This window comes from Lytechinus variegatus, chromosome 16, assembly GCF_018143015.1.
Source record: "Lytechinus variegatus isolate NC3 chromosome 16, Lvar_3.0, whole genome shotgun sequence".
Classification (NCBI taxonomy): domain Eukaryota; kingdom Metazoa; phylum Echinodermata; class Echinoidea; order Temnopleuroida; family Toxopneustidae; genus Lytechinus; species Lytechinus variegatus.
Window position 1 is genome coordinate 20,785,702 of NC_054755.1, and position 22,831 is coordinate 20,808,532.

General features: G+C 36.6%; 2 protein-coding genes across 3 annotated transcripts in view; both read right to left on the bottom strand.

Moving 5' to 3' along the window:
* Window positions 1–3,185, bottom strand: part of LOC121429513 — a 40,838-nt gene extending 37,653 nt beyond the window's left edge. For both annotated transcript variants that reach the window (XM_041626575.1, XM_041626576.1), the window contains exon 1: window positions 2,302–3,185. In XM_041626575.1, coding sequence (XP_041482509.1) covers window positions 2,302–2,422 — 121 coding nt within the window. In that variant the 5' untranslated portion in view covers window positions 2,423–3,185. The remainder of the gene's footprint in view (window positions 1–2,301) is intronic.
* Window positions 3,186–10,811: 7,626 nt separating this feature from the next.
* Window positions 10,812–18,554, bottom strand: LOC121429491 (2-acylglycerol O-acyltransferase 2-A-like). The gene is made up of 5 exons (XM_041626537.1): window positions 18,406–18,554; window positions 17,728–18,068; window positions 16,693–16,867; window positions 14,114–14,313; window positions 10,812–12,715 (listed from the first exon to the last, which is right to left on the bottom strand). The coding sequence occupies exons 1-5, from the start codon at window positions 18,543–18,545 to the stop codon at window positions 12,561–12,563; spliced, it is 1,011 nt and encodes a 336-aa protein (XP_041482471.1). The 5' UTR covers window positions 18,546–18,554; the 3' UTR covers window positions 10,812–12,560.
* Window positions 18,555–22,831: the final 4,277 nt, after the last annotated feature.

A 22,831-nucleotide genomic window follows, 5' to 3' on the forward strand; every position in this document is an offset into this window, starting at 1 on the left:
GATATAATAAAAATATTTATCATAAACATAATACATCATGTTATTCATGTACATATACTTCATTCTCTGTTTGTAAAAGAATGTAAACATGGTCCTTACAAATGTACAAACTTTTAATACATTGTATATATTCCAAAGAAAATTGTAAAGTGGACTAGGCTTTGGACTACATGTACATGTACTTGACTGTGAATTAGAACTAGGAAGAATTTAAAAGTCATGTTTATAATAATCTCGACCTAGATGGGGGGTCATACAATGTATATTAGCTTTTTTAAATAAAAAAAAATTCATTTTCAGTTTACATGAACATCTGTGCATGTCTTTTGATAATCTTCCTCTCTTTGTTGTTCTTTACAGTATTCTGTTATAACAAAAAGAATTTTCAGTCTACATGAACATCCAAGTTGTTTATTAAAGTATGTCTTTCAGAATAGTTTCTTCCTTCATTTTCTCATTCATCTTCTTAGTTGGTCTCTCTCATACCCCCCCCCCTCCACTTGTGTAATTCCTTCATTTTTTAAAAAGAAACTTTAACCTTCTCTTAGAATTTCATCAGTCAGTCTTTATCGTATTTGTTGTGCTTTCTCTTCTATAATCTTCTACTTCTAGACATTCTCCTCATCCTTTCCCTTTCTTTTCTTCTTTTTCTTCTCAAGTGCTCTCTTTCAATTCTTTTCTTCTGTTTCTACCTTTTCCTTCTCTTCACTCTTTTCATCAGTCTTTATCCGATCTCCTTTGTTTTCTCTACATGTACATCTTCCTCTAGAAGTTCCCCTTCTTTTCCTTTCCTCTCCTCTTTTTATTTCTCTCTTCTTCTCATTCTCTTTCACCTTTTCTTCTCCTCTAAATTCTAATTCCTCTTTCCCTTTTTCGGCTTCAGTTTTTCTTTCTTTTTTAAACAGGGGTCTAAGTTTCACAAGGCCCCATTCCAACTTCAATTATCTTAATTTGACGTCACCACCTCCTTTAACTTGACAATTGTATACCTTGGAAGAATGGGGGTTTATGTTGATGACACAAATCCACTGTACTTAAGCTCCTTATCAAGGGTAAGTTCACCCCAATAATGAGGTGGTTTTTAATAAAAGCAGAAAATTATCAGTTAAAGTTGGAAGAAAATCCATCAACAATAACAGTTCTGTATTTGAATTCTTTAAAAAAAAGTTTAGTGAGGTCAGAAAAGAGCAACTCCTCAACACTTGTCTTGTGATAAAGGCACTGTGCTGATGAAACACTTATATTTATCATCAGACACATCATGTTATACCCCCTTCTATATGAAATAAAAATCGATGGAGATGGGGGAAGCTGCTCACAGATTTGAAATACTTTAAAAATATAATCCTTACTCTTTGATAGATTTAATCAAACCTTCATCACTATTTTGTATTCATCACATTCCATTAAAAAAATGAGATAGAAAATGATGTGGTGAAGCTGCTCATGTATGTCATAACTTTCAATTTCTCTATCATTCTTTGATAGACTTAATCAAACCTTCACCAATATATTTTCTAATTTTCTGTTTTTATTAAAACATACTTCTACAGAGTGGAATGCTTCTTTAATGTGCTATCTGTTTTCTCCACATTTTGGCAAAATTTTGTGGAACTTTGGGGGCCGTTTCTCTTATTTTAACTATTCAAAGGCTACTTTTTAGGGTCAATAAGCAATTGCACAATAAATGTAAATCATTATTCAGCCATAATTAGAATATTGATTTTCTATCATCTTGAATATTGTTTGTGATAGAACTTCAGGGCGGGGCTACTCGCGGGGCCAGGGGATTTTAGGTTCTATTGGGGTAATCATGAGGATGCACAGCAAAAACTGTGGTGTTTAATAACTGAAAATGTACATAGAGGACCACACCAGTTATTTTACACCGGTGTTAAATTGTTGGTGTTAGTTTTACACCTATAGGTGTTATTACAACACCTTTTGTTGATACATTTACACTCTTTGGTGTTATGTTTAATCTCTAGCCTAGGGTGTCATTTTAACACCTCAGGGTGTGGTCCTATATTAACACCAATTGGTGTCAGTTTTAACACCGCAGTTTTTACAGTGTGAAATCATCCGTTGCCCTCATGTGTAAGTATTTCCTATGCTGTTGTAATCCATCCTTCCAGTATACAGCTGACAAAGATTAAGTTGCATATTAATTGAGGACAGGAAAGGCATGTACATGAATACATACTTTTTATAAAAAATAAAAATACAGTATTAGTATGTGTAACCATCCATGGGATAAACAAACTCTACAGAGCTAACAAAAATCTTGGAAATGGTTCTTACCTTTATTTTGACATGGCAGGACTTTGGACTGTGTTTCATGCAAGATTTTTTGTTCATAAATGACTAAACTCAGATCAGAGCTTCCCATCAGAATCTTTCCCTTCCTTTTAATTCCATCCATGTTGGCAAGTTGAACTCCTCGAGCTCGAGGAGGAGCAGTTCCTTGATTCTTCTAAAAAGTTGCAAGTGCAACTGAAGTCAAGATGTTTAAATCTACAGGCAGAAGTTGATTCAAATCCTTGGGTTCAGCTAGGGGTACCCCTTTATTAGAGGGGCACCCACCTGTCCACTGACACTAGCACTGTAGAAGAAAAAATATTATTGAAGAATGCAGAGTATGAGAATTCCTTTCTCAAGTTTAGCAAATATTCCTCAAGAAAGGAGACAGAGCGTATTCCAAATTAATCCAGATTTGGCACACAACTCGCTTGAAAGTACTGTAATATATTACAGTAAGCGTCAAGGACCAGAGCTGAGAAGATTATTTAATCTTGAAAGTTGATTGAGCAGTTTCAGTACATCGTGTAAACTTTGTGGCGCAGTCACTCGTGTGGAAGGGTCATTTGTGGTTTTTCTACCCCGTTGGGTCGGGCGACTCGGTGAGGCGTCAACACGCTATTCTCGGCATGTTCGGTTGCGGTGCCACTTGCCGGTCTAAAACGACTCGTCAAAACCACTCAAACCACCACTAAACATCTGCCTGAAACATTCAGTAATATGCTCGATGATGGTTTATTGGATGTTTGTTGCGTTGATGAAAAACAGGTATTAAACTCGACCCTGGGTAGGCCTATGGTCGTGTATTACTCAAGGAAACGTATTGGTTAGCGTTGACAACACCAAATCGAGCACTCCAAAGTCCCCAATGTTCCTTACTTCCGCATACCGATACCACACCGGAGTTTTGTTACCCCTCGACGTCCATTCATACGTCAAGCAAGGGCTGAAAGAAACGTAGTCTGTAATTTCAAGCTCATAGAGATTACAAACATGCTGAATTCGATTATTGAAATACAAATGGGCTATATTTTTATCTAATATGATAATGATTATTATTAAATTATATTTAGGTGTTTTATATGATCATGATTCTATAAAGCAGAAGAATAATTACAATAAAAGCATCACTTGAATTTAAAAAAGGTGTACAGGAATAGACTAAAAAGTTTTAAGCCAAAGCCCTGATAAGATCGTGCCGAGGGATGGCGTCCTTTGCATCCATACGACTCGCACATTTTCAACTTCGGCTTGAACTATTATAATGCATATAGATAGGCCTATAACTTAGTAGCAAACATGTTTGTTCTTCTTTTCCGTCTATCGCATTTGTTATGTAATCCAACGAATTAAAGGTGCTTATCAAACGCAGATATATTCCCCGGATATATTCATGTGTTTGGTAGTGCCAGACTGCCACTCTGATCGATGGTTCCATATTGATAATAATAATCTCCCGGGCAATCTATAACGTTTCATTACGGGTCCCCGGGTCTGGTCTCAATTGTTTTACTCCAATAATGTTTATTTGTGTTTTTTACCATTGATTATTTATTTATTTATTTATCCATTTATTTAGTTATTCATTCGTTCATTCATTCATTTATTTATTTATTTATTTTATAGGCCTATTTGTTTATTTATTTCTATATTTACCATTATTTATGTACATGTTCTTCTGTTCTTCCATGGACTCTGTGGAAGAACAAAGCTGTTATGCTAAACAGCTCTGAAATGGGCTATCCAACCTTATCATAATTGTTGTTTTGTAAGTTATTGTGTATATCATATTGTGTTTTTATGATTTCGGAAATAAAACAAGCGAACAAACAAGTTCATTTATTCCGTTCGACTGAAAACAGAGCAATACATTCATTCATGTGAAATATCAATAAGAATAGCTCACCAACAAAATAATTGAAAATAACAGATACAAAGAAGGAGGTGGTCTAAAATGCAAGCTATAAGCATCAAAGATATTTGGAAAAAAAAATCTGCATAAAATAAAGACAAACAGAGCTAGAAAAAATATTTACACATATAAAACAAAATATAAAGAAGAGGAAGGAGCGTACACAGCAAAAACTGTGCAGGTTTTAACCGGTGTACATAGAGGACCACACCAGTTAGTTTACACCGGTGTTAAATTGGTGGTGTTAGTTTTACACCTATAGGTGTTATTACAACACCTATGGTTGTTACATTTACACTCTTTGGTGTTATGTTCAATCTCTAGGGTGTTATTTTAACACCTCAGGGTGTGGTCCTCTATTAACACCAATAATTGGTATCAGTTTTAACACCACAGTTTTTACAGTGTACATGATGTCCATAAAATGTCAGGGAGGGGCAAGGGGGTGGGTGGGGGTTATAAGGAGTACTTATCCCGTTGTCGACAGTGCGTATAGATGGCAGATCTATCACTAATAATTTTATAAACAAATATCGCTAACATGATTAAAATATGTTTTTAAAAAAGTAGTTACAACTCTCATTATCAGGATCAGTGAATAATGGATATCTTCTCATCACGGATATTTTCTATCCATATATTAACAATTTTACTGGCATGATGGGGACGTCATGATCTTGTATGTCTTCATCCTCGCACAAAATACATCAAAACCATAATAAGAAGAAAACAAATTGCGTGACGCGTGTACTCCAATTGAGATTACGTAATGAACGTGTTTTCATTGTAAAAATTCGTGCCAATCAGGGATTAAAAAAAAAATAAACAGCCATGATTAGGGTATTGATATGATATCGATATATTTGCTAGCCTTTTCGAATTTTATTGGAATGGAACTAACTGAAAAATAGACTTTGGTGGTTTAACTCTCGTGATTATCACACGCATCTATCAATCTCTCAGTTTCCGTTCATTAAAAACAAATTCGTCTATGCTATAATCTAATTGATGTATGTTTATGTACTCATTTACGTTGTATGTATATCTACTTCGATTATGATGTGATGTTTTTTGGCTTTGAATCCGGGGGGGGGGGGCACTTACATTGACGAGTGGATACCATGCGCGACCAAAAAACACGTAAAAAGGATGTCCTTTTCACGATAGGGCACGTTACGTACGTAACGTGATAAGGGTGTCAAAAACACAAAAATAATGAAAAAAGGGTATCTATTTCGCTAGGAAAATTACGTGTTTAGGGTGGAATTTGCGGGGATAATAAAACAAAATTAAAGTGTTTAATAAAGGATGTCCTTTTTGCCCCAACACTACGTGTTACGCGAGGTGTAGAAGGTTGGGTCGTACTAAACCAAATAAGGTAAAGCCGACGACCGAAGGACCCGTAACAATAAAACATTCCTGTACTTGTTTAGGGGTTCATTTCAGGGAATATTTGCCAAGAGTATCAATTTGTTTCCAATACTTGTTAAGGGTAGGGTTTCACACGCCAATACTTGTTAAGGGGTGCATTTTCAGAATATGGAAATTACGTGTTTAGGGTGCTTTTCGAGACCCCGTGGTCGCGCATGGTATCCACTCGTGAATGGAAGTGGCCCCCCGGGGCTTTGAATAAATAAACTCGAACTTCACCGTCTGCATGTGGGCCAACAGTCACCCACATTAGCAGCCGACGTCCTCGTCAAAACTGCGGAACTAGTTGGGGACCGGTGGGCGGTCAAATGGGCTTCTTCCTCATTTTTTTCTTTTTTTTTAGGGCGGCCTTGCTCTCCTCATCTAACAATCACGAAAATCTGTAACTTTATTATTAGGCCTATATCCACGTCTTATTGTTTTCGGTCATTATTCACATTATCATGACTTCATACGGTCTTCACTAACTCTACTCACAAATCAAAGAGTACATTAACCACAGCAAGAAGGAAAGAATGTGTTAAATAGGAATATAAAGTGAAGCAAGGGATCAAGTTAGGATTACGTAACAAGCCATTGTAAAAGCAGTCAGTTATGAAAAGGCGTCATTTGGCTTCCGATTATTGGAAGAGTAAGTCTGTGTAATTACTCACACAAAGACCTATCATGCTCATCAAGTATAATCACTTTCAATAATTTTCGCTCCCTTTTTTCATTTGAATTACGTAATTTCCCCCCTTTTCTACTAATTTTGCCTCTTCCATTCTCCACCACGCTCTCTCTCTTCATCCCCGTAAATTTATTTAGCCTTCTCTTTTTCTCGTTTGTACAGCCTTTCCCCTCATCTCCTCTCTCTTTCGTTATCTCTATCTCTCTCTCTCTTTTTACTCCTACCTTCGAGCACTAGCGTACCTACGGGGGGAGTCTGCCCCCCTGACGAGCCACAACCCATACAAAAGTCATATCCCTGTCCCCCCCCGACGAGCTTGAAATACCTTTTTTGCCCCCTCCCCCCTGACGAGCTTGAAGACCTTTATTGCCCCCCTGACGAAATTGAAGACCTTTTTTTTCTTTCCTTTGACTTGTCAAATTTTTTGGCGGGCGATTTTGCCCCCCCCTGTGGAAAATCCTAGGTAGGCCACTGCCTTCGAGTCTTCCTCTTTCTCTCTTCATAGTAGGCATGGACCTTCTGTGGCTTTATGATTTAAGTAAGAAAATGGATGTATAGGAAGTCTTATTAATCTGTTATCTCATTACAATTTAAAATTTGCACCTCAATCCCCTTCCTTGAGATGCAGTGCACATAACCACTTTGCTAAAGGCAGGGTAATTCTGCTGCCTTGCTGTTGAGCGCTTAGAGACTTCTAAATAACAAGTGTCGAGTGATATACAAGCATATATTATTATTATTATTATTATCATTATTATTTTATAAAATACTGTGGATATAACTCAAATTTAAACAGCATAAAATACACATGAATGCATTTCTCAGAAAACTCCATAAAGACTTTATTCTTATATATGTATTCACCCTTTTCAATTGTTAATCACATACAAACCCCTGTCACACAATACAACATACACCACAATTATTCATTCATTTATCTTTGCACAAAAGAAACATCTGTGTTAGTATTTCAGGTCAAATTATAGTACAAATGCGTTAGATTTCAATAAAATTCTCTATGATACATGATAGAAAATATAGATAGCAATATTGTATTTCTAAAAATTTAAGGGTAATTGAACACACGACCTCCCATTTATAAGGGTACCCTACCACTAAGCCATCATGTCCAACTGTCCAATAGCATTTGTATATTAAAGCCTTGTTGATCTCAGATCAAGATTAGAATTTATGCACCCACACCCCCAAAAATAAACAAAAAACAACCCCCAAACAATCAAACTAAAAACAACAACAACCAAACAACAGATGGACATGCACTACAGCAATCCACCCTTCATTTTGAGAAGAAAAAAAAACCCTTGTAAAATGAGAAAGATCCCTCTGTAATGTTGCGCTCCAATCAGGAATAGCAGCAGAAAAAAAAATAGCTGCCATACAAATAATATTTCTTCCAAACCTGCCATATCCCAAAGGTGAAAAATGTGGAGACTTAGGTGTCCCAAGGAAATATTTGCAATCAGTTGCAAAATTCCATAGACAAATCAAATTCATCTGTAGCAAATCAGTTTACACTCCCTAATGCAACAGCAGATCAGTAATGAAAAGCTACTTTGCAATCAATAGCAAGATAATATGTGATTGATTTAGGTACCCTAAATAGATGTGGAAATGATTGCAGGGGGCCATTTCATAAAGCTGTTCGTAAGTTAATTAAGATCAGAGTGACTTTAACTTAAGTACGACTGGTGATCCTTTCTTGTGGTAAATGATATTCACCATTTAATGTTCATTGGTGATTATTTAGCGCACAAGGAAGGATCACCAGTCATTCTTAGAGGTGCTCTTGACTTACGAACAGCTTTATGAAACACCCACCTGGGGGGCGTTTCATGAAAGGACTTGTCGGACGTTTTATCCGACAAGTCCCATTTTATCCGACAGTTACCATAGGAACAGTGCCTCTTGGCCAATCAGAATCAAGGAAAGATGTCAGATCTGACAACTTGTCGGATGAAAATATTGATGAAACGCTCCCCAGGTTTCTTGCTCACACCCGGTTTCCCCTCACACCCATTTGAACTGGCCCACAATGCCTCCACAATGGAGAATCAATGATCATTTGTTCTTAAGTAGAATAATTGATTTTCGAATTCAAAGTAGAAAGTATTCACACATCCCATCTCTTTGTCTTACTGTTAAAAGATTCTGCCTGAATCAAAGATATTTCAACAATTCCTGCAGATTCAACATTGGCAAGTTTGATTGTAAATACACAAGTTTACAATTAATGCATAAATTACCATTGATGAGTCCATTGGGCTAGTCGCATAAGACTTCACTATTGATGGTAAATCTGATCAATTGAAACTACCATGAAAACGTACACTTGGATTGTCCGTCGAGCCCTGTTACCATGGCAGTTGTTATTGATAGCATGCTTACCATTAATTGTACAGTTTTATGCAACAAGTCCATACAGGTTGAAGTATTCAAATACTGTCTTGGTATCCATTTCAGTGAACAAATAAATCATATAGAGCAAGATTAAAGGCACTGTTTGATTAGACCTATTAGATCGTGTTATAAAGCTGTACAGAAAATATGAAAAGCTGTACCATCTGGAATGTAAAGTGCTACACATGTAGAGCCAGGGCATCCGCTTTTTCCTGATATTATACAAAGTTTTACAAAATTTCCAATTCAATGTTTGTAAAGTTGTTTACAAAGAGCCTTGTGAAACACTACCCAGGTTGAAATACTAATAGTGATACCGTAGTTGTCTTTAAATGTCCATTAGGAAATTACTGAAGGCAAGTTTACAAGCGAGTGTTTTTCTTCAATATTGCATATCAATTGTAACAATAATCTTAAAGGAAACCAAAACCCAAGAAGAGAAGCAATCTTATTGCAAAGAGTAAAATGAGAGGAACAAATAAAAAAAAAGTTTCATCGAAATCGGTTATGAAATAAGCAAGCTTTAGACATTTAAAAGGTCTTGTTGTACTTTCTATAGGGATCCTCAAATTGGCAAACATGCTTCAAAATTGCTGATTTTGTGAAAACTCTCCATTTGTTTTGTACACAAATTTTCAGATTTTCCCCTTTATTTTTAATATTTCATATTATCTCCTCCTGACCTTGACATATGTGGTGTGAATTATGTTTTCCCATGACATATGTCGGGCTCAGGAGGCAAGATGCAATTTGAAAGATAATGAGGAAAATCTGAAAATTTGTGTACAGCCAAATGGAGAGTTGTCCACAAAATCAGCCATTTTGAAGCACGTTTGCCAATTTGAGGATCCCCATAGAAAGTACAACAATAGTTTTCAAACTCCCATAACTTGCTTATGTCATAACCGATTTTGATGATACTTGTTTTAAATTGTTTCTCTCATTTTACTCTTTGCTTGCATCTCTTCTTGGGTTTTGGTTCCCTTTAATGAAGTATACTCCATTCTCAGTGTAGCTATTAACTCCACATATTACATATTTAGTTCATCTGTCAACAAAATTCTGTTTTCTCCTTAAACAGAAAACAAAAGCAGAGTGTTATAAGTATCATCTATACATAAATAACAATAACAACTCATGAACATTGTGAGTACAATTGAAAGAAAATCATATAAAACCCCAAAACAATATTAAAGTTACTCTAAATTATCTCAGCAAACCAAGAAAATATCATAGAGATTCCAACAAACATTATAATCCCCAAAGTCAAAACAAAATATGTTCAGAACATTATGCAAATATACAAGGCTTTGAGAAATTCTAGGGAAAATTATCTCTCCTCGTTTGAACTGGGCCCTGTCTTACAAAGAGTTACTTTGGGCGGCCAGCAACATCAACATCTAAAATGCAAATTCATTCAAAATATTTTCTAGATATATATATACATGCATTCATCATACACTTGAAGATTCAGTGTGATTCTCTTTGCTTACTAAGGAGATTGTGCAAATTTCCGGTAGAAAAAAAATTATGGTACGGATGGATTTCCATCAGTTGAGAGTGATTGGATCTACTAGTGTTTCCTTCTGGCCCGTCTTACAAAGAGTTGCGTTTGATCCACTCAATCGCAATTATGGAAAGCCAGTAAAGTCAACATACAAAATGCATGTTTGTTCAAAATAAATTCTAGATATGAATGTATATCCATAAATTCCATGATTTCTTGACGATTTGGTGTGTTCTCCTTTGTTTACACAGGGCATTAAGCAAATTTCCCGTAGAAAAAAATATGACACTGATGGATTTCCATAGTTATAATTGATTGGATCAATCGTAACTCTTTGTAAGACGGGGACCTGATTAGTATACTGTGCTGTTACTTCATGTGGGTTGCCCGGTAGTGACAACTCACTCTTCAGTATGTCAGAGACATGGAGAGAGAGATGCAAATAGTTTTTGCTTTATTCTCCTGGGCAGAACTATGCATGTTCAATATTTCATTGAGCCTGCAGTTTTGCCCAGGAAATGAATTTTATCTTTTACCACATGAGCATCAAATGACCAATCATTTATTCAGAATACTCATGAATATTCATAGAAGGTATATAATGCAATATCATATTTAATTCCAGGCATAAATATGAAATTTGAAATATAAGTATAGCAACAAATATTTATCTTTTTTATATCATACCATGTAGATTGAAAATGCTGCCTGCTTTTCACCCATTCTATGCCTTACAAAATGTAAAAAAAAGAGTTGTTGGAACTTTTACCACTCTGCGGTGGTACTGAGCTTTTCATGACAGTGACTATTAGAATTAGAAACTAAATTGAATGGTTATATAAAGCACTGTCAATATTAGATGATTTAAAAAAATATCTTTTAAAAATTACAATCAGTATGAAATAAATTTAATTATGTATACACCCTGTTTATTTATATTTACAAAGGCTTTATTGAGGCAGCAGGGTACAGTACACATACATTTTGCAAGATTTCTTATCTATTTTTGATTGCAAATGTCATCAAAACATCACAATAGATAAATATTGAATATCATACACATGAAAAATACATGAATTGCATAAAAGAGTAGTCAGAATTAACATTTCTTTAAAAATTTACATTCATTTCCTGTAGATTAATGAAGTCAAAACAATACTTTTTCTCTCTGTAATTCCATGAGCTTTGTTTCATTTTATTAACAAGGCACATGGCAATGAAGACGGCTTAAGTGTGTAAATCATTTAGTATGGAATGTAATAGAATAGGTCAATCCCAAGAGTGATGGAATCCTTAGAGCTGTGTTAGTATGGCCAAATTGCCCAGACCCTGTTATAAGAATAAATGTTAAAATATAAACTGGTTCAAATCTAATGTATTCCTAATTTTTTCACATCAAATTAAATATCAAAATATCATAATAAAATTTTCACATGATGATATCAAAGACATTCAACCTTAGATAAACAAAAATCAAACTATGGAAGGACAATTTGAGTGCAGGATTTCTCAATTATCTTGCTTGAATCTATTTTCCTCTAATGTTATGAAGATGTCAAAAAGTGTTAGTAACAGTCTAAATGAAGTTCCTTCACCAAATATGGATTTAGAACAGTTACTGAACACCAGTCTCATTGTTTATTAATATTAAGGTAGCTGTGAAGATGCCAAATTTAGCTTTACCATTGGAGGGATGGGAGGGGGGGGTGTAACACAAAGAGATACACTAACTTTATATGTACAATTGATCATAACGTTTTGTAGATGGTTTTCCATAGAACAATTGTTACAATTAATTGTATGAATGTATCTTTTATGTTACTTGGCCCATATATCTATGTAAACACATGACGACGGCAGAGTTAGGTGTCAGTTTAACACAGAATTGGTTGGTGTTTAGAGCATGAATCAGGCTTCGGAATTTGTTGTGTCAGTGCAATAACGCCCTTAACACCACACTTTTGTGTGTCTTTAGCAGCATGCATATTAGTGGATTGCATAAGGGTGTTTCTGCACCAAAGTGGTGTGCGAAAATGTTTTGCTAAGGGCGTTCTTGCACCAACAAGATGAAATGGGCTCGAGTAAATTGCTTTTTGAATGTAGACAACACATACACTACAATGTTCAGCGACCCCAGAGAAACAAACTTTACTTAATGTAATATTTCCTAACCTAACTTTTCACTTAAATATATAAAACATGGCAGAACTCAAATATTTTCATTTTCTGGTGGGGTTTAATAACTTTTGGGCACCACTGTCGATGGCTCAGAATACCTATCATATCGATCAAAACGATTCGAAATGAGATATCGATTACAAGTATTAGATAATTGACAGCCTTCGGTCTGCTTCCACGCCATATTTGGACTTGTTGTCATCAAATAGCTTGATGAGGGCGGCCTTGTATTTTTCGTGCAGCGCTTGAATCTCCTCCGATGTCGGGGTAGGGTTTTTCTCGACCGGGATCGGTTCACCAACTGGAGGTAAGTTGACAGAGAGAAATACAATTTTATGAAATAACCAAATACAGGATTAAATGATTAATTCTCCTATTTCAAAAAAATGGATGAATTTTGAATGGAATGCCTGGATAGAAATATAAAGTTGTTTGTGTTGGTCATGTTTGTTCATTCTAAATCTTGAAGTATGTATCAAATTTTAGGTGCAATGTAATTAACATTTCCCAATGACTTCGAGACACAATGGCCCAAATTCACAAAGGTGGTTTTGAAACCCCATGGTTGAGTCCATGGTTTATGCAGATTTCCTGTATAAATTACGCTTAATTTAGCACATATATAAAAAAATGTCCAATGATGATCCGCACTTTTGTTGCAGTGCACCAAATTGACACCTGGGGCCTGTTGCATAAAACTTTTTACCTGAGAAAACTCTGGTAAAAACTGAAAACTAAGGTTAGTCTGATTTCTGCCATTGACTTTAACACAGGGCAAAAACTCTGGTAAAAACAACCTTAGTTTTCTCAGGTAAAAAGTTTTATGCAACGGGCCCCTGTTGCCGTGTTTATCCATGCTATTTTCCAAAGAGTGGACTCATGAATAAAAAAGCGTATCTAACCATGGTAACAGGCGTCAATTTGGCGTACTGTGACAAAAGCGTGCATCAACAATGGAATTTTTATACCCGTGTCGGATACGCGCTAGATTAAGCGTAATTTATAGAGGAAATTTGCATAAATCATGGATTCAACTGTGTGTTTTCAAAACTACCTTTGTGAATTTGGGCCAATTCGATCAGGAGACAAGGAGTGGCTCAGGGGGGGGGGGGAGTCTGGAAGCACAGACTCATATTTGACACTTTAACCAATTATACCATGTCTGGAGTGAAGACTACACACCAAACTCTCTGTTTGTAGAGCCAGGCACAGTACATAGTGAATCTAGTCTCACTACTTCAGACTCTGCATTATGTACTATGCGAAATAAAAAAAACAAGGGTCTGTGCTAGGGGAGGACAAGGAGAAATAGAAAAGTGGCAAGAACAAAATCTGACGATACAGTAGAGAGTGAGTAAAAGTGTCAAACTTTCAAAGCAGACCAGTACAATTTGTTTGTTTTGTTTTATTCTGCATTACAACAAAGTATCAACAGTTAACAACAGCTAACACAGGCATACCCCACTACAAGTCTTTTAGTCTTACACCTTCTTCTATAAACATAACTATTGTTTGTATGAGATTAAGTTTACAAATATTCAGAAATTTGTGAAATGGAAGAAAATAAATGTTATTTGAATTGAATTTGTTATAAATTGAAAAACCAAATTAATGTGATGTAAAATACAATTCTAGTCATGATTTTCAAAATTATCTGACAAAAATTTATTCTCTTTTAAAGGTATATGTAACCACTTACCGATTGTATTAATGGGCTTTCTAAAGGGCATGAAACCGACACTGTAGTTGAAGATTCCTCTTCCATGGTAAAGGGGCGGGGCAAACCCAATCCATTTCGTAAGCTTGGCCTGCAGCCATCGGAGGAAAGAACCCTCTGGGTTCGCCATCTGCTCGTAGACGTCCGTCTCACCAAAGGAGTAAATTGGCACTAAATGAGCACTGTCAAAAAAAGATATTAAAGAGGGATCCAACTCAAGTGAAAAGTTGTTTTTCAATTTCAATTTATTTGCTCATAAAAATCCATACAAACACACTACCTATACAAAGTATTGTATTCACAAAATAGAAAAACAACAACAAATAGAAATAAACATTCAAATGAATATGAGAGGGACAGCAAGAAAGGAACAAGCCTTGTGATTAGCTGACCCTATAACATAATAATTATACAAAGAATTCAATAACAATGATAGAAAAAATAAACACTACTTGAGGCCGTTCTCATTACACTTTCTAAAACTAGTTTACTGGAAACCGATTCAGGAAACCACTTTGGAAGATCGCTTTGCTAGCATTCCCACTTGATCACACGAAAGTGGTTTTCTAAATCACTTCATGTAAAGCGCTCTTGTTGCTTTGGAAATGCTCTCAGTGGGGTGACACATTTCGCGCGAAATTCGAAACCGCAGCATAGGCATTCTACACCTGCCGTGTGGAGTAGTGTGCTCAAAATGTGCGAAGATCGCTTCCCGAAGAAAGGTTGTGTCCTCACTGACGCTAAAACCAGTTTAACAAGGCAAAGCGATCTTGAAAACTACATCGCGAGGTGGTTTTTCAAACCGGTTTGGAAGATCGCTTCCAAGACCGCTTTGACCGTTCTCATTACTTTTTAGGAACGTAGTGAGAACAGCCTCAACTACAATGTAAGGGGGGGGGTGTGCCTATAATGCCTGCATGAAATTTCTACAAACAAACTTTATGAAAAACTATTTAAAACAAATTGCCTTGATGTAATGAAACTGACTGCTTGATATCTACAGAAACCAAATTCGAGAGCTGTGGTCCTTGAAATAAAATTGAGTTTTTAAAAGATGAGTCTTGGCTTATGTAGAGGAAAATCCTTTGCATTTATTGTGTTGCATCCATGGAACTCACTATTGAACTTAAAGAATGTTTTGATATTATTTTCTTTTTATTGGAAAAAAAAAGAAGACAAACAGATGGGTGAAAGGTTGGAAAAATTTTGACGAATTTCTAAATCACTTGTACAAGCGGTAATCACTCTATCTGTGGGAACTTCAAATTGGCCACATAGGTGACGTCGTGATATTTGGTACGGGCAACTTCTTCATTTGCTTTAATACACAAAATAATTGAAATGTTATATTTTCTACATACTCAGGATATTTTTTTTCAAGAGGACAAGCAATAACAAATTATATGTTTTATTTTCATTACAGCCGAGAGGGCAAGAGTGGCTTAGGAGAAAGCCATAAATATGGCATAATTCTGACATTGGCGACTTACAGACGATTTTATAGCTCGTATGGAGATTGTAAAGCAGTGTAAATTACTTCCTACACTGACGACAAAGTTTCTTGAACTAATCAAACAATATCGAGATCTACAGCTCTGTATGTCAGACCAAAAGATGGGAGTTGCTGATACCCTGTTTGGCGTTCAACAGTTAAGGGATAGAGCCTCGTGGATCTGGCGCTGCACAGAGGCTGCTGTCCCCACCATCAATTGGGCAAACTGGATTTTCTGAATATTTCTATTCTTAGATTCCTATAAAATCTGGATTTGCATTTTCATTTCATGTACAATCGTTCACTGATAATACATGTACATGTACCTGCGCTTTGTGTCTTCTGGCCCCCCCTAAAGAAGATTTTTTTGGGGGTCATTTCTTCCATCAGACTATTTCTCTAACCTTTTATGTATTACTTATACAGGATTCACAACAGTCAATGGGAAATAAATTCCCTTTGGTGATGCTGCCCTCTGGAGTTTACTGAGAAAAATGTTTATGCAAGATGGGATATCAGAGCAATAGAGGAAATGTACACAATATCCCTTTAGGAAATGTTAGGAAGAGTTCACTGATTTGTAAACAAAATAATGCATGCATGAAAAAAAACTCATTAATATTCAGAAAACACTTTGAACCTATGCATTTAAGATGTTGGGCTTGCTAGCTTTCCATAAATGAGATTGATCAGATTACGCTCTGTAAGACAGGGCCTGGGTACTAATTAACCATTGAATGCTTTTTACTCAATGCACAAACATGATTAATATATTTCCTTTTTTCTAACTTTTTTATTTGCTCTCATTGATTTATACAAATTGATTAATTTACTTTAATACATTCATTTCATTTATTAATTTTTTTATTCATTTAATAATATATTAATTTATTTATTAGTATTATCAATAAATTATGAAATAAATGAATAAATTTATTAATTAGTGTCTTATCATTTTTTTCCAGGGGGGGGGCACAGGAATAAACAGGAAGGTTTCTGCAAAAAAGCTTTATTGTTGATTGTCATCAACACCTCTTTTTTGCATTTAAAATCTAAATCAACTACATACCCATGTTCCATCGCCTTGACGATAAAGCCCCGCCTCCTGTTCAGGTAGAGCCTATGAGCATGGGGGTGGGCCTCTAATGATTCAATAGCTCCGCCCACAACCAACACGACCGCATTACCTTTGCCGCTGTCACTCAGAAGATAGTCAAGACTTTCACGGCTACAGTCGCACATTCCTGAAAATGAATGAAAGGATTTCAAGGTACAGTGAAACCTATACATTGCATCCCATAAAAAAGGAAACCTCCCTTGAGAGTTGATATTACAAAAATAGAATCTTTTTTATCATAAATTTAACATCAACAGTAAGAAAAAAATCCCTTCTTTGATTTGATACCAAATACTTAGTGATTTGTTCATGCACTGAGGAGTACTTACAACAAATATTGAGCCATGTCAGAAACGATTTGCACAGAAACTCACATGTGATCAGCACCCACTCTCATTTTATGAGATTAGTGAAAGAAACTAAACAAAGAATACAAAAGATATGCTAATTGATAGCCGACCAATCCCATGTGGTATTAGACTATCTGAGATGGAGACCAACTGCTTGTCGATTAAGTGATAGACTTTTCATATACCAGTATACAGTGTGTCCCACAAAAAAGGAAACCTGTTTTAGAGACAGATTTCGATATTGTTAAATACGTAGGATTTTACAATGAATTTGATACTTATGGTAAGAGTGGAATCTCATCTTGAATTTGAGACCAAAAGTTGCAAATAGCACGGCAGATAACAGACTATAATTATTCGGGCCTATCAGAACGAACTGGAAATTCCTTCTTCACAATTAATGAGGTGATGGTTGCAAAATTCTTGAAATCGCTGTCTAGCCCGGATTCTATTCATGTCCACAGGCTGCGGAACATCAGGCTCGGACAGAGAAAGTGGAGGGGCACCTTTTGTCTGCCAAACAATAAGCGCCCCTCCACTGATGCTCCGCCGCCTCTGTTCATGTCCTTGCATTCAACAACTGAGGAAATACATGTACATGCTAAAATACAGAAGGAAAATTAAGTACATGACATACCTGCACTCATGATATAATCCCTTGCCAACGGAAAATTGAACCATCCACCTAATGTCAGAAGGAGAGGTCTCATCGCCGGAAACTTCTCGGAGAAACCGCAGGCCTCTGTTCCGAAGCTCACGAAGGCCCCCATGCTCATAATGCCGTGTGGGTGGAACCCCATGAGGTAGTTTTTCTCTGGGTCCAGTTCTGCCGTCTTGATCAGGTTGATGGGGAAGTAATTCCGCATGTGAACCCAGAGTCTCCAGCGGCGTATCCAATCCGACCTTCGACCCCCGCGGCAAGGTGTGTGGCGGTCGTAGAAGATCCATCCCGCAAGTAAGAGTACCAGCCAGTAGTAACTGAGCAAGGGGGATGGATAGGAAAAAATTTACATTGATTTCCTTCAGCAAGGGATTTATCCACCCTGTGCTGCACTCAACCCAGGTGAGGTACTAGTGTACATACCTGGCAGGATTCATTTCTTTAAATGAATACTTGCAAAAGCCAGGTAACAATATTAAACTTAAAAGTGGCCAATAGTTGAGAAGTCATGGGGAAAGCAGGCATTGTACAAGAGCTAACAACTTTAGTGATATGCCCCTAAGCCAACCCACTCAGACCTTCAAATTTCCTTGTTGAATCATCCCAAATCGTTAATTTGATCTTGCTTTTCAGAAGTTCTTGAAGCATACTTACCTTGTGAATAAGAGAAGATAGAGGGATATAACGGTTGATAAGATACCAAGGAACATGAAGCAGAACCACCACTGAAGAACAGCAAAGGTCTCTAGACGCCGGTGGAAGGGGATCCTCAGGGGGGCAAGCTCCAACCCCATCACCTTCAGAGCCCTGGAGAAACAGAAGGAGATAGAGGGAATCATAAATAAAAGAAAAGGAAGAGGGATACAAGGGAAGATAAGAGACCAAGGTACATCAAACAGAACTGTTCACTGAAGAACAGCAAAGGTCTCTTAGAGGGCCAACTGCACCAGCCCCAGTTTTAAAATTAGCACGCTATTTCTGATCCGGCAAATTATCCCGATCCGAACATTCTCAAGATAATTTGTAATGGAGAGCAATCATCGCGTTAGTTTACTGGATTGATCTCGAGATTGCAATCCTAAGTCAACTTGGGATTCTTTGCAAAGTAGTGCTCTATTTTACAAATTATCCCACGTACATTTAGGTGCAGATGCACTCAGGATTATTTATTCACGGCGTCAGACCAAAATGCATCGATGCCTTGTTCGAGCAGGAATTGCTCTTCTTGCGATGGGGGAGACAGGGTTTCTTGAATCTTGAGATTAATCGCGAAGAGGGCTGATCGGGCTAAAATCTAGAGATTTGGCAAACTCGGGCTGGTGCAGCACCGCCTTAGATCTAGATGCCAGTATAACAGAATCCTCACTTTTGCAAGCTTGATCCCCAAATCCTTAGGGCCTTGCAAAGCAAAATGAAACAGCCATGGGAGAGGGACAGATAAAAATATCATTTTTTTTTCATTTCAATATTCCACGTAGAATGAGTAAAAAAAGGAGGAAGAACTAGCTGGAAGGGGGAAGGTGTGAGATACAAAATTCTGGGGAGAGAAGGGGGGGGGGGGGGAAGAGAGAAAGAAATACTGCCCGAGGCAAACATCTCTTCTGACTTCTGGAGTTTGGACATGTGTTGAAATCCTGTCCCTTCTATGGTATTTCATTGGATTAAATTCTGCCGCTGTTTGATTTTTCCCCTTCATTTTTCTTGTATTGTTTTACCCCCAGACAATGGCACCCAAAATACAAATCTTTGTAAGCATAACTGCATAATTGAAAAAAGAAGAAATTTCATATCGCATGTGTGTAAAAGCTAAAAACGTTCACATAAATATCTCGGTAACATTTGCTCTAGTTACGGCGGCCATACGGCGAGTCGAACACAGCCGTTTTATTAATCATATTTCAAACCACCTGTATGTAGCTGGTACAAAAAATGTTTAACGGCTATTTTCGACTCGCTGTACGCCCGCCGTAGAGCAAATGTGACCGAGGTATAACTTGGATGTTTTTAAATCATATGGTCACAATGGTCAATTGAAGAGAAAGATAGCAAACAACATGTTAGTTTACAACAAAGAGACCTTCACTTTATAACTCCCAGTTAAAAAGATAACTTGAATAAACAGGTACTTTAACACCCGCCTGGTCAAAAGAAATATCTGATATTTTGATAATGTGAATTTGATTCAAGCGAATTACTTGTGCACATGTACATGTACTATGGTGTTCCTAAGTACTTTAAAGAATGATTAAAAAGTAACATACATCAATACGATTGAACATTTAACAAAAAAAAGGAAATGTAATGTGTAAAGTATTATCATATAAATACATAAAAATACAAACTATCTCCAACATACAGTCTACAAATTTCAAACTATGAGAATTTTTGCATGGATTCATCCTAGATCCCAACAATTTTAGCAGTGTGAAAGAGGCAACTGGGCAAAATATGGCAAGGCTTGTTGTACAAAAGTTATTGTAGAGCTGTTGTGTGAACAGGGTTTCAAGTTCGAATAGTTATGTAACTTTAATAGATGTGTTCTGCATTATTCTTGATCATCCTCTCTTCTCTGTTAGTCATCAAAATTCCATCCTTTCTTCCATCACCTTCTTTACATTCCTTTCAACATACCAGATTCACTCTTCCATCCCTCTCTTTTGTTCATGCCCATGTTTACTCATACTTGACTCTTGCTATTAGTTCTTATTCTCTGATTGGTTCTCTCCCTCTGACTTAAGTTCATATTTATTAGCAGCTATTCATTCCATGTATATTCATGTATTTCTTTTATTTGCTATCTTTGATTTTCCTTTGTTATATATAAACCATGCATGTTAATATTTTATGCCTAATAAACCCCTGAGGTTTAAAGTTATTCAGCCCAGGGCAGTCCATAACAGGCAATCACTGAGTGAGGTTGTCTCTTGTCTAGTTTTTAGAACCACGCCCTTTACCGCTCTGGCCGCTCTACATTATCATTATGGTAAATTTTGCCATCTAATGGTAACTATCATGGAATCCTTAATTGTGATTGGCTGTTGAGCACATACAGTATTACAATAGTAGGGGAAGGCGGGGTAAGTTGAGCATAGGGGCAAGTTGAGCCATCAGCCCCAGGCCAATAATGAATGAGTCAGACATTGTGGTGGTGTCATGTATTGATGACCCATAGCATAACCCCTAACCCCACCACATTGTTTTCAACTTTGAAACAAAAAGTAGTTTTTTAGAGGGAAAAATATGAATTTCAGCCAAAAAAGTAAAAAAGAGTGTGAAATAGATAAGTGCTTTATAAACACACACATCTTTAAATATAATAAAGACATGATAACAACATTATTAGTCCAGGTATGGATCTTCATTCTTGTCATAGTCTTTTATAGGATGGATGCATAATAAATGTGTGGATACAAAATTATCGCACTAAGTTCGGACTGGGGTAAGTTGAGCCAAACAGCATGGGGCAAGTTGAGCCATGGTAATTCCTATGGTAATGTATCTTAAAAAACAAACAAACCATAAAAATCGATTGAAATGCTGGCTGAAAGGAGCAAATTTACATGACTGCTCTTTTCCTTTTAAAGGATGTTAGTATTTATAGAGAATTAGCAAGTGAAAAGACTTAAAACAAAAAATTGACATGCTGGTTCTCCCCTCATACATTTTGTACATACATGTAGTTTTTGTGGCTCAACTTACCCAAGAAGGTGGCTCAAACTTACCCCATATATGGGGCAAGTTGAGCCATTTGACATCGTTTTCCCTTATAAAAATCGCCAATGGTATTTGAATGGTGCCGAATGGTAGTTGAATGGTAATCTGAATGGTAAATGGTACGCGAATGGTATTTAAGTGGTGTTTCAATGGTAAGTTCTTAATGGTAATTGGTAGTTTATTTAATGGTAAATGGTATACCATATACCGAATGGTGTTTCAGTGGTATGTGACTAATGATATGATTGGTATGATGAATGGTATACCATTTACCCAATGGTGTCTCAGTGGTATTCAATGGTGTCTCAGTGGTATGTGCTTGTAATGGTATGATTGGTATGATGAATAGTATACCATACATCCAATGGTGTCTCAGTGGTATACAATGGTGTCTCAGTGGTATTCAATGGTGTCTCAGTAGTATGTGCCTGTAATGGTATGATTGGTATGATCAATGGTATACCATACACCAATGGTGTCTCAGTGGTATACAATGGTGTCTCAGTAGTATATGCCTCTAATGGTATGACTGGTATAATGGATGGTATACCATGCACCAATGGTGTCTCAGTGGTATACAATGGTGTCTCAGTGGTATTCAATGGTGTCTCAGTAGTATGTGTCTTTGATGGTATGACTGCATGGTATACCATGATATACCCAATGGTGTCTCAGTGGTATACAATGGTGTCTCAGTGGTATGTGCTTGTAATGGTATGATTGGTATGATGAATAGTATACCATACATCCAATGGTGTCTCAGTGGTATACAATGGTATCTCAGTGGTATTCAATAGTGTCTCAGTAGTATATGCCTCTAATGGTATGACCGGTATAATGAATGGTATACCATGCACCAATGGTGTGTTAGTGGTATACAATGGTGTCTCAGTGGTATTCAATGGTGTCTCAGTAGTATGTGTCTCTATAATGGTATGACTGGTATGATGAATTGTATACCATATACCCAATGGTGTCTCAGTGGTGTCAAATGGTGTCTGAGTAGTATGTGCCTCTAATGGTATGACTGCATGGTATACCATTATATACCCAATGGTGTCTCAGTGGTATACAATGGTGTCTCAGTGGTATTCAATGGTGTCTCAGTAGTATGTGCCTCTATAATGGTATGATTGGTATCAATATGGTGTCTTAGTAGTATGTGCCTAGTGGTATATAATATAATCATGTTGGATAATTGTAAAGCTATAGTGGCTTAGTGGTGTTTGCCTAATGAATGCCATTTGTGTTAATGCTGAATGATATGCCCAATTGCATTACCCATTAACATAATTCCGAAGATTTAAAGAAAATATATCAAAGATTAAAAGGTATTTAGAGTTAATTAAATATTTGACCTGTGACT